Source organism: Glycine soja, chromosome 9 (genome assembly GCF_004193775.1).
Source record: "Glycine soja cultivar W05 chromosome 9, ASM419377v2, whole genome shotgun sequence".
In the NCBI taxonomy this organism is placed as follows: domain Eukaryota; kingdom Viridiplantae; phylum Streptophyta; class Magnoliopsida; order Fabales; family Fabaceae; genus Glycine; species Glycine soja.
Genome location: NC_041010.1, coordinates 26,778,716 through 26,791,028, shown reverse-complemented (window position 1 = coordinate 26,791,028; position 12,313 = coordinate 26,778,716). Strand labels below are relative to the sequence as shown.

Genomic DNA, 12,313 nt, shown 5'->3' with positions numbered 1-12,313 from the left:
TGAATTGGTGAAACCAACAAATTAAAGGGTGGAACATGTATAATATTGACAGTGTAGTGTAATATTGACCATCGAATTGTTGGGTCAGTTATACATGCATACTGAAAATATAATTCTTGAATGGCTGGTATAGTGACATGCATTTCTTTCTTCTTTTCTTTTCCCTGCAATTGGTGCATACAGGGCTATTCACATGTAACTGTTTTTTTTTTTTTTAAATCTTTCTGGACACACATTGTGCTCTACTTTAAGGCCATCTTATCAACAAATCTTAGCTTACAAGAAAAAACAAAATTTAAAAAATTGTATATCTCGCGATACACGAAGAACATTGTCTAATCAATATTATGTAAGCGAATATTTGGTCCAGCAACATTTTTCATATTTTAATGCCAATTGGCAAGTATTCAACTTTGACTTCTTTTATATATTATTTTTATTAATTATTGTTAGATTAAAATATATTTTTTTCCACATAATTATAAAAATATTTGAAATTCATTTGTGTAAATTTTTTTATACATTTTTCGTTTTCATAAAATTAAAATTTATTATTTTTTGACTCAGATGTACTTTACGATGATAACTTTTTACATCCGTTATACATATAACTGATGTAAATGTAAAATTCATTTTTTTACATTAGTTGTCCATATAACCGATATAAAAAAGCTATACACATAGGTTTAGATGTCTAACCTTGAGCTAAAAAAAATAATATAATTTAATTTTGTAAGGACGAAAAAAATATACTGAAAATTTTATAAGAATAAATTTTAAATATTTTTATATTTATGAAGATGAAAAATATATTTTAATCTTTTTATTAATTCCAAAGATAACATTTGAAGAATTCAAAAAAAAAATATTAATAAATAAATTTTTTATTATTAATATAAGTCTACCATAATTTTTTTATAATATTTTTATTTATTAATTTGTTAACTTAGACAATACTTAATAAAATTAATTTTATATATAATGCACGCAATCCAAAACCCGTCATTTGATAGAGATGTTAAATCAATAATTAAGTTTAATTAGTAAAATGGCAACCTTCTATTTAAGTAAATTTCCTTCCTTGCTTCTTTAGAAGAAATCTAGATTCTTTTTTCTCTGAATTTTTTGAGAGTAGAGACATGGTTCTGAGTGGGAAAGTGGAGACTGAAGTAGAGATTCAAGCACCTGCAGCTAAGTTCTACCACGTCTTTAGAAAGCAAATTCATCATGTTCCTAACATGTCTACAGAAAGAGTACATGGAGCTAAAGTGCATGAAGGTGACTGGGAAAATATTGGTTCAGTCAAACACTGGGACTTTACCATAGGTAATTTGTTATACGTTTGAAAATTATATTACTCAAATTAATTAATTGAAAGCTATATATGTTAATTATAGTGCAAAGGTAGGACGAAGTAACGCACCCAATACTCATATTTTGTTGCGATGGCTTATATATTGAGAAAATTAGACATGCACTGATTGTGTTTTCAACACTGGCATCTAATAATATTTTGAAGGTTTAATCACATATTTTATCATCTAATTATCATCATCTTACAAATTTTATTATCCAATTTTTTTAAGTGAATTTTATCACTCACTAATATTTTTAATTTTTGCATATTTTACCACTCAAATTTTTTTTTTACAAATTTTAACATTAAATTTTAATTTTTACACATTTTATCATATTGGTATCAAGATGATGTCATTTCACAAAAAATATTATTTTTTTATATCATGTCATTATCAGTAAAATGCACAAAAACTGAACTTTTGAGTGATAAATTTAAAAAAAAAAACACAAACTTGAGTAACAAAATTTATAAAATAATGAAAGCTCAAAGTAGTTAAATGTGCAATAAAACCTATTTGAAAAGTTACAACAGACATAATTTTTAATTGATTAACACAGTAATCACTTTTACATTAATTGACATTATATACATATTAAACTCATATGTTTAACTTTTATTTCCATTTTTGTGAAAATATATTTGTGAAACCATGCAGAAGGTAGAAAAACAAGTGCTAAGGAGAAAATTGAAGCTATAGATGATGATAACAAGATAATATCATACAGCCTCTTTGATGGGGAAATCAGTGAAGGTTACAAGAGTTTAAGGGGCACATTACAAGTGATTAATAAGGAAAATGGAGGAATTGTGAAATGGACCTTCGAATATGAAAAGCTGCAGGAGAATATCACTGCTGCATCTCCTGATTCTTTTTTGGACTTTGCTGCTAAGGTCACTAAAGATATTGATGATCATCTTGTCAAGGCATAGCAAGAAAAAAAAAGAGTGTGTGATTGGTGATGAAGTGGGTTTGGCTAGAGTTTTAATCCTTATTATCTAAATAAAAGCATCATTTAGTAAACTTTGGAATGCCGGATGTGTAATAATGATATATATGCTTCTTAGTGTTCCTTGTTTGTGATAGAATGCATGGATATGATGTTTGTTCGTTATATTGCACTACTATATATATGCATGTCAACTGAATGCTTGTATATAGCTCATTTGTGTAGTTTTTTGGGTTTTGATGGGTGTCCTTTGTAAAATATGCCTGTTTTAAATATAAATACAAGAAAATGAATAATTGAGTAAGGACATATATATATATATATATATATATATATATATATATATATATATATATATATATATATATATACTGGATATTGTATCTTTATTTTTTAATTTCAGTAGTCTTGAAACGAGTTTTTTTTGTTTGTTTGTTAATTTGAATATAAAATTTTAGTAGCAATGGTAAATATGGACTTGGTTGGATAATTTTTTTATAATTATTAATAGGAAAATATTAAAAAGAATAAAATAAGCTTCTCCGAATATTCTTATTTGAGAGAACTTCTATAAATTAATTTTAATTTATGAAAAATCAATTTTTTATTTTTCTTCTTATTTTTTTCTTATAAAAATATTTACAAAGAAATATCACTATTCAAAATGCTGCATTCTACGACGCGAAAACGACCACATTTCCATTGAACCACATTAAAGTTGATTGCGGTGGCAATTTTTAATATAGATTACTTTAACGGGCATATAAAAACCGTATTAGAAACCTGCCTTCTTAGAAACCTGCGTTCCACGACGGTTTTTCATAAGACCGTCGTAGTTTAATTTCTCTTCCAACAAAGCCACTCATGTCTCATTCATTCACACACTCACTCATGCTCACACTCGCAGTAGAGAAAAAATCCTAAAATTTCATCGCCACAATGAACATACATTGACGACAACGAAGACCTTGACCTTGGGGACGTCGAACTCGACCCGAGTAGCGGACTCTGAAGAAGGTGGTTCACTCTTTTTCAGATCTAATCGAAGAAAGAAATAGATGAAGCGCTAAAACTGTCATGTGCGAAAGACACGAAGGAGAGGATCGCGGGTGTGGAGTGCCTATCCTGTTCTAAAACATCCAGATGACCTTTATCCTCTGTTGAAATTGAAAATGGTGGCGAGGAATGCCGAGAAGTTGAGAAATGTTAGAACCTTGTTTTTGATTTTTTTTCTACTGTAGTTTTTATTGTATTGCTTTCTCTATTTTTGAAATGAGATTGGAGTTCTGACTTTGTGGTTTTTGAATTGGGTTTTTCCAAGTTGCTACATCGAGCTTGCAAATGGAGGTTTGGTTCCTGTTAGTGAAGCTCTTAAGGTTTGTTTCATAGTTCAATGATTTTTTTTTAATTTGTAATTCATTCTTGCTGTGATTTTATTTTCCTAAAATATAAAATAAAAATAAACAGTTGAAAACGCGATTTTAGATTGTATTTTGTGCAATTATTGTTGTTTAAGTGTTGAGTTAACGGACTTCATGTACTTTTATTAAATCCAGTTAATACAACTCAGAACTCAGTTTTGCCTAATTCAAGTTCGGTTAATAAAAAGGCATGTGCAGTGCACGTGTGTATAAGTTACTTTGATTAAAGCTTTGCTTCTTTCCCTCCCCCGTGGAAGAGGTCTTAAGAGATTTCAAGGGTGGCAGAGCTACTTTGATTAAAGCCCTCAGCAACGGTTCTTACTACTACTTTCTTTCTTCTTATCCTTTTTTTCATTTCAAATTTTATTTTCTTTACTTTAAAAAAATAAAAATAAATCTTTGTCTTGACACCCTAATGTTTGTTTGTTTGGCTCTTTTTTCTTTCTATTATTTGCATGTCTAATTGAATTTGTTTCTGTGTAGTTCCCCATATGTTTAAGAGTTCTACCAGCAGTGTAATTCCGGTAACGTTTTGTTTTGTAGAAAAGAAAAGATTGTATTTTTATAATTTGTTTTGGTCTATGTTTATATTTTGTTTTTCCCCCCTATCCGGAACATTGAATTGAACTGATTTCTGAAGTGGAGATTGGAAATTGTGTTTTTGTTTGTTTGAATTTGAAGAGGAGTTTGAATTTAGTTGAGTGTTGAGGCCATGCGGTTTTTGAACCTAATTTTTCGAAAGTGTTACTTTCAAAGTTTTGTAAATGGCTGCTGGAAGTTTTTTTTTAACATATATATATATATATATATATATATATATATAAAATAAGCAAAACTGTATTTTTTTTTGAACTTATGTGAAACAGAATAATAGCTGAGTATTTAGGAGTGCCATAACGTAATAATGTATGATGCTCTTCATATAACTAATTCGAAATTTGTTGTAATACAGTTTTGAAAATATCCCTGCGGCTATTTCCTGTTCATATTCATTCAGGCGCAGATTTGAGAACAAGGTTAGAGAATCTCTTCTCTTAAGCTGTGGTTATTAAGAAAAGTAGAAAAGAATCCAAAACCTGGACTGAGACTCGTGTTCAATGATGCTCTATTTTCTGTGATATAAACTTTTTTTTTTTCAATTAATTCTTCTAAACATTTTTCCTTGGTGTCACTGAACTCTTAAAAAGTTAAGGTTCAAGTTAGAAATACTATACCTAAAGCTAAGATTCTAGTTAATAAGCCTAAAACAGTAAAAGTTAAGCAAAGTTAACGGAACTTAAAATTTTATACTTAACCCAAACTATAGTAAGTATACTGATACCAAAAAAAAAAAGTAGTAACCTGAGACAGAGTGAAAGGGTTATTTAGTCTATGTAACTAGAGGAGAATTAATTAGAATTTGATACATAAAGTGAAGTAGAAACAAAATTAGATAGACTACTTAAACTGGAACACAAAGGACCTTTTGTGTACATTTGTTACTGCAATAATATGTGATTATTCTTATTCTTTGAAAGATTTTAAACTACTATGTCATCAAGTATATATCATTCACTCTGTCTAATTGTTAGTCCGGGTACGTTGAATGAAGGAAACAACTGATTGTAATTTTGTTTAAGAAAGCACTAGAAATTCTAGCTTTGTAGATCACTTGACATTTTTCTCTCTTGAATGAATCATCATGAAATATTTTGCTTGTGTAAAAAAAAGTTTATAGATTCCAAAAAAAAAAGTCAAATAAATATGACTTTTATAGAAGAAAAAAGTCAATTTTGTTTAACTCTATATATGACTTTTATAGAAGAAAAAAAAGTCATTTTTAAATCTGTTAGTCTTAGATTCCAAAAAACACTTAAGGCATTTCGCTTTCTTTTGTTTAGCTTCTCGTGTTTCTATGGAATTGGGAAACAGAACAGCTAATGAGCCTGGTCTTTTCTTTTAGTGAAATCAATTAGTGAATCAGTGGACCTCGGTCTTTTCTTTCTTTCTTTTTAATGGATTCACAATGCATGGCTGCAAATTTGTGATATTAGTAAGGCTGAATTTGAAAAGGTCTATCCACCTCTTGGAGTTCTATTGGAAGTAAGGGTATGGCTTTTCCAATTCCCTTTTTTTACTGACTTAACTGTATCTATTGCATGCTTTGTACCTTCGAGGGGGATATTCTAAGCTTTTTAATTTTTTATTTTATTGTTTCATATGAACAATACATGACTACTGACTCTATTCATGGTTAGCATTTTTTGGATTAAATTTCAGTCTTTTGACCAGATCTCCCATAGTCTTTGTAGTTTCTATTAAGTCTTGTGTCTGTTCTCAAACTAGCCTAAGAAAATTGAATAATTTTAGTTAAATGATATCATAAATTGTAACTAACCATGACCTTGAAAATTAAAGATTACCTGAAAGTGAAACTTCCCTCACTCTCTCTAGCTATTTTTATTTTGAAATGCTACTTAATTCAAGGAAGAGAGAAGCACATGAAGCTGTATATGCAATGTGTTGCAACGTGGAACAAGCCTGGGGTAGGGTGAGACTTGTGAGAATGCATGGCTCTAAATTCTCAACCATTACAGTAACCGTCTCGTGAAGGTAACAACAACTCTTTAATTTCAACCATTCATATTTTTAGTTTGACTATTTTTCATTTATGTTTGATTTTATTTATTTAAGTTACCTTGACGTTTCCCTGTTTCTGCAGTTGAGGCTTCTCTGTTATTTTGCATACTACTTATGGACAATTAATACAGTGAAATTAGATAATATACTATGTATAGTGAGTCTTGTTGGAGTCATTCTATTCTTTGACTTCATCAGGAATTGCTAGAATAGAGCCATGATATGACTTTAAGGTGTTTAGAGGCTATCAATTTAATTTTCCTAATACAGCAACCATAATTAGTTACGTGAGACCAAGGCATGTATGCATGATTGAGTGTGTGAGACCAAGGCTGGTGATACAGAAAGGGTAAAATTCATTTTTATGCATATTTTACATTTTCCTATATTTGCAATTTTGATGTAAAGTCTTTGTCTAATAGTTAAACTTTAATCTACATAAGTTAATTCTTTTGTATGTGAATGCCAAATTCTCATTTTCATCTCTGTGATGTGTGATACAATTGTGATTTCTAATTCTATCATGCTGGGATCAATAAGTTAATTTCCATGTTTCTTTCTTACTTTCTCTTGTGGTGGTAGGCGGTGAAAGAAAAGTCTATAGGTTGTCAAGTATTATGGATTCAAGATTGCCCAGATGCAGTCACTTAATTACCATGAATTCAGGGGACAGCAGGGTCAATATAATTCTCCTGTGGAGCATGCTTCAGTGAAACCAGAAACTATAACATAATTAATATGCTTTATGAAATTAATCTTCAAAATTAGTATTCAAATTTTAAATTTTAATATTTAAAATGGTCTACTTACTGCTGATGCAATGAACAAAATTGTTTTAATTGTCAATATTTGTCTCTTGAAGTATGGTGGAGACATACCAAGCTCAATTGAGAAACTACTCTTGCCGGCAGGAATAGGTTCTAAGATTGCTCATCTAGTACGTACAAAATGCTTATGAGATTCAAAAATCATTTTTTTTGTTAAAATAATTATTTGGTAGGACACATTAGGAATTAGTCCCTGGCACAGATTGTGATTTAATTTGATTTGGAAAAATATCATGTTTAGAAAGCATTATATAAATTGTGGATAAAAGATATCCAAAATTTATCTTTTACGATTAGAAACCATTTAAAAGAATTTAAATATTTTAGTTTATTCTCTTGCTTTTTACCTAAAACTGTAAAAGATCATCATTTAGAATGTGCGATGATAAATTATAGTAAATTTCAGCATACTAAATTTAAATTATAAATTTTATACAATAAATCATTTTTAAAAAAAAAATTACAAATACATATTTTTCATATAACGTAAATAAGTCCCCTCTTATGGATTCCTAATTTCCTACCTCATTTTTAAATTATAAATGATAACTTCAATGCGTGTACTGTTTTTCCTTCTTCCATCTTTTTAATTATAATGATTTTCTATATAAAATAAGGTGTACCTAGAATACGGAACCGTTTTTTGTTTCTAGATATGTTTGTTGATAGCCTGAGATAAAGTGATTGTAACACCGCAATTTCCTCATCTAATAATTTTAAAATAATTAAATTTAATCAAAGAGAAAAGTAAATTTGGTTTAATTAAGAAAATTTAATAAAGACATTTTGTATCATTTAATGTGATAACTTTGTGTGAGCTTCTAATTAAGTAGTCAAATGAATTCTGCACTCCCGTGGACCAAATAAAAAACACTTATCAAGTATATAAGACAAATGATTGTCGTTCATAGTTGTTAATTCTGCACTCCCGCGGGATGATCACTATTTTTTATATATGTTAAATAATATATATATATATATAAATTTAAAAACATAAAAATAATTTAAAAAAATATAATTATTTAAACAAAAGTTACAAAACATAAAATAGAAAAATTTATTGAAAATAATAAAATATCCTCCAAAACAAATTAAATAATTATGTTTAGAGGAATCGATTTTGTAGCACTTGCACCAACGGTCATATATAAGTTTTAAGTTTTTCTACTAAATAATATATAAGAAAAAAAATAATGTACTTAAATATAAATTATTTTATTTTATTTTATGTTATTTAAAATATTTTATTTTTATTTTTATTTTTATTTTTAATGATTTTTTATTTATGATATCAAATTTTAATAATTTCTTTTAAAAAATAATTATATTTTTTATTTGAGATTAATAAAATTAAATAACATTATTTAATTTTCATAATCAATATAAAATTAATTATTTGTAAGAGTAAAGAGAAATTACTAGTACTGCTACTAAAATAGATTAAATGAGAACAAAAAGAGAAGATAAAGAAAAGAGATAAGAAAATCAAAAAAAGATCAAAAGGAAAGAACACATAGCAGGAATAAGCAGAAGTGCAGAACAATGGAGCAGAGTAGAAACGACAACAATGGTGGTCGGAACACAGAGCAGCAACGGCGCCGGAACGAACGGTGGCCAGAACGCAGAGCAGCAATGGTGCAGGAACAGTGGACGCAGAGCAGCTAGGGCTTTCACGCAACAATGGAGCCCTAAATCGTGAAACGATAGGTTTTAGAAGACAAGCCAAAAATCGAAAATACTCTCACTTACCCTCATTAAGTGAGGGTATTTTCGGAATTTCTCATGCTTTGACGTAGCAGCACGAAAAACCGCTTCGCACCCCGTGCCGCTCCGCCACGATAGCGGCCACTCCAGCCGCAACCTTAATTCGTGCCGCTATACCCGTGTCCGTCGCGGATGGCTGCCGCTCCGCTCTGCTCCGTCGCTATAGCGGCCGCTATTGACAACTATGTTGTCATCCAATTAACTTTATAATACTATTTTTCTTGTTGAATTTGCTAAGCTATCGATATACTTGTTGCTTTAATTTGAGATTGATGGGTGCAAAATATTTAATAGGAGGAGGAAAAGAAAGAGGAGACAGAGCAGGCCAAAATGTTAGAATCTGTTGGTAGTGAAGGGGATTTGGGTATTATGAAAGAGAGGGCTTCAACAACCAACCAAACACAAGGAAAGGTAAAAACAAATACATTGGATAAACAGGAGCACCTCTGGGAGCTCAGCCGTGCATTAGCCATTTTAGCATTAACATCTGTAAGTGAAAGTAAACTTTTATATTTTCCAGACTAAGTTTTTATGCACTGATGAATGCTTGGACTTATTCATTTGTCTGATACTTTTTCAGTCGATGAGCAGGGAACTTGAAGAGTTTTTGAGGCTTTTTAGAAAGGAGGTATATAGATTCTATTGCAATGAATACTTTATGGCCCTTCAAAGAAAAGTCAAATTGCAATATCTTTTAAATGTAATTTAGTATGTTTCTGCATTCACATTGTTTAATATTGATTTGTTAAAAATTGATTTGTTGGATAAAATAAATTCATTTTGTTAGAAGCTTAGAATTTAACTGTTGTCACCATTTATTCCCAAAAAAAAAAAAATCAGTAATTGAGTTTCAGTTCTTGATCTTGACATTATCATCATTGTTGTTGTTGCTTGATAAAAAAGAATCAAAATGTTTTCTCTATAGCTTTGTACCGAGAGAGAGACTTGGCTGGATAGGTTAGTCTCTAATATGACTGATTCACCTTCTTGTATCTGTGTTCTACACATAAGGTAGGGATATGGGCACATAAGAGGATAAGCCCAGCCCATTGCATGTTAACTGTCATTTTCAAGTGAGTGCTACAAACATGTTTGGCCCAGCTTAATTGCTATGTTGGTGAAAATGATTTATTTTTATGTGTTTCAGTGATTATTTTGTATACAAAATTGCAATGATTTGTTTTAAGGCTTAATGAATTGGCCTCAACAAAAACAAATGAGATTAAAAAAAATGAGAATTACAAAAAAATCTTTCTAAGGAGGTTCTTCGTAGAACCGATGTAGAAAGCACTATGTTCTAAGACACCCGCCTCAGAATGTAGTACATTCTAAGATAGTCGTAGCAAAGACCGTCTTAGAATGTATTACATTCTAAGGCGGTTCTTTGTCCGACCGATGTAGAAAACATTATATTCTAAGACAGTCCACTCAAGACATCTACATTCTAAGACGATTCCCATGAACTGTCGTGGTCGTACCACCAACTTTTTACAACACACGCTACAACGACGTCGTGTAACTGATGTAGAATGTAAAAAATAATCGATGTAGAAAACACTTTTTCCAATACTGAAATATATTTTTCGTCCTCATAAATATCAAAATATTTAAAATCTATCTCTGTAAAAATTTTGATCTAATTTTCAACCTAACAAAAGTTAAATCTATTACTTTTTGGTCCAAAGTTAAGTTTTAATATGTTCGAACATATGTATCTAATGATTGTGCACCTAAGTCTGTCCATTGCCCAATTAGATGGTGACATATGTTCAAACTCTAATCCGTCTCTCATAATTTATTAAATCCATAGATGTTGTCAAGAAAGCCCAAATTTTGTTCTTCCCGGGGTTGATGCCGCCTCTGTCTAATGGCAAAGGTGAAGGCATTAGCGGGGATTGTGGGGCTGGAGAAGGTTCAAAACAAAGGAAGTGATGATTGGGCTCTATGCTAAAGAAGATCCAGAAGTGTGAAGAGTGATTGATTGTGAGTGAATCATTTCTGTAAAAGGTGTTAATTAAGAATAAGTAAAGGGAAAAGTGAGTGAAGATTGATTATTTGAGAGGAGAAGCATAGGAATCCAATCGGTGTTCGATAGCGGTGAGCTGAGAGGGGAATTCGAGAAAAATGGAATTGACCCTAAATTCATTCAAATCACATGGAAGGATCTTGTTTCTGCCGATTCGAAGCAACAAAAGGAAGATGAAGATTGGGAAAAGTGTGAATTGAATTAAATAGAGATAACTGGAAAAGTACAACAAAATCATATTTTCATTGTTATTTTTTTTAACACTCCCCTAATGAACAACAAAAATACAATTTTGTTGTACTTTTTTAACGAAATTGTATTTCCATTGTTAATTTTCTTTTTCACCCTTTTAATATAACAAAATTATGATTTTGTTGATAAATACACCAAAATCGTATTTCCTTTGTGTATTTTGTATTTGCACCCCTATCACATAACGAAAAACACAATTTTATTGTATAACTATACAATGGAATCATATTTCCGTGAAAGAGGCATTTTTGAAAGAAAAAAGTAGGTGTTAGCACTTGATAGGGGCCATTAGCAATGACAATGAGACCAATAGCAATTTCCTTTAGAAAGCCTTTGGATGACCCAAATCATTTTTGTTATGTATTCTTGATTTGTGTAGTTTTATTTAAGGGCAATTGCTTCGTACACCCAGCAAATTATTGTAAATTCTGAAAGTACCCATGCTAATAAGCATATGGATTCGTAATCCGTAAGAGTAAGTTTACAGATTCGTAACCCGTAAGTAACATGTAATCCGTATACGGATTGGCAATCCGTATGTACGGATTACAGTTTTTTTAAAATATTTTACAAATTAATTTAAAATTAATGGTCCATGGACACATGTGACTTTCACATTATTAACATAACACTCTAATCAACTGAGCTAATAGGTCAATTATATTATAAAATAATTAATGTCGTTATATGTAACACTAAAATTTGTAATGTATCTTTAATGCACATGTAAAGTTACCTAATAAATTTTGTGACAATTAATTTTGATCTAATAATTACTTTGTTTACATATATAAATTTTTATGAAATCTATGACTTTTATTTAAAATTTATATATGTAAAAAACACATTATTAAATCAAAATTAGTTGTAATAATGCCAAAAACTTATTACAATTGTATTTTGTATATATATAAATTTTAAATAAAAATCATAGATTTTAGTGTTATATATATCAACATTAATTATTGTATAATATAATTGGCCTATTAAGTTGGTTAGAGTGTTGGGTTAATAATCTGAAAAATCACATGTTTGAATCCAGCATGGGCCATTTATTTTAAATTAATTTGCAAAATATTTAAAAAAAAAAGTAATCT

The 12,313-nt window shown here is 29.8% G+C and overlaps 1 protein-coding gene and 1 long non-coding RNA gene across 5 annotated transcripts; both read left to right on the top strand.

The window, feature by feature from the left end:
* Positions 1-1,074: 1,074 nt before the first annotated feature.
* LOC114367242 (MLP-like protein 43) lies at positions 1,075-2,611 on the top strand. Its single transcript, XM_028324387.1, has 2 exons — positions 1,075-1,326; positions 2,016-2,611. The coding sequence occupies exons 1-2, from the start codon at positions 1,140-1,142 to the stop codon at positions 2,288-2,290; spliced, it is 462 nt and encodes a 153-aa protein (XP_028180188.1). The 5' UTR covers positions 1,075-1,139; the 3' UTR covers positions 2,291-2,611.
* A 345-nt stretch (positions 2,612-2,956) lies between these two features.
* LOC114367338 lies at positions 2,957-7,394 on the top strand. 4 transcript variants are annotated; one of them, XR_003657174.1, is made up of 7 exons: positions 2,957-3,512; positions 3,629-3,683; positions 3,864-4,042; positions 4,212-4,252; positions 4,681-4,744; positions 6,195-6,320; positions 6,930-7,394. It is a non-coding gene; the product is annotated as an uncharacterized LOC114367338 (long non-coding RNA). The 4 variants fall into 4 exon arrangements; XR_003657175.1 differs by lacking the exons at positions 4,212-4,252; positions 6,930-7,394 and adding an exon at positions 6,430-6,831 and having other exon boundaries at positions 2,959-3,512; XR_003657172.1 differs by lacking the exon at positions 4,212-4,252 and having other exon boundaries at positions 2,961-3,512; positions 6,930-7,392.
* The last annotated feature ends 4,919 nt before the right edge of the window (positions 7,395-12,313 follow it).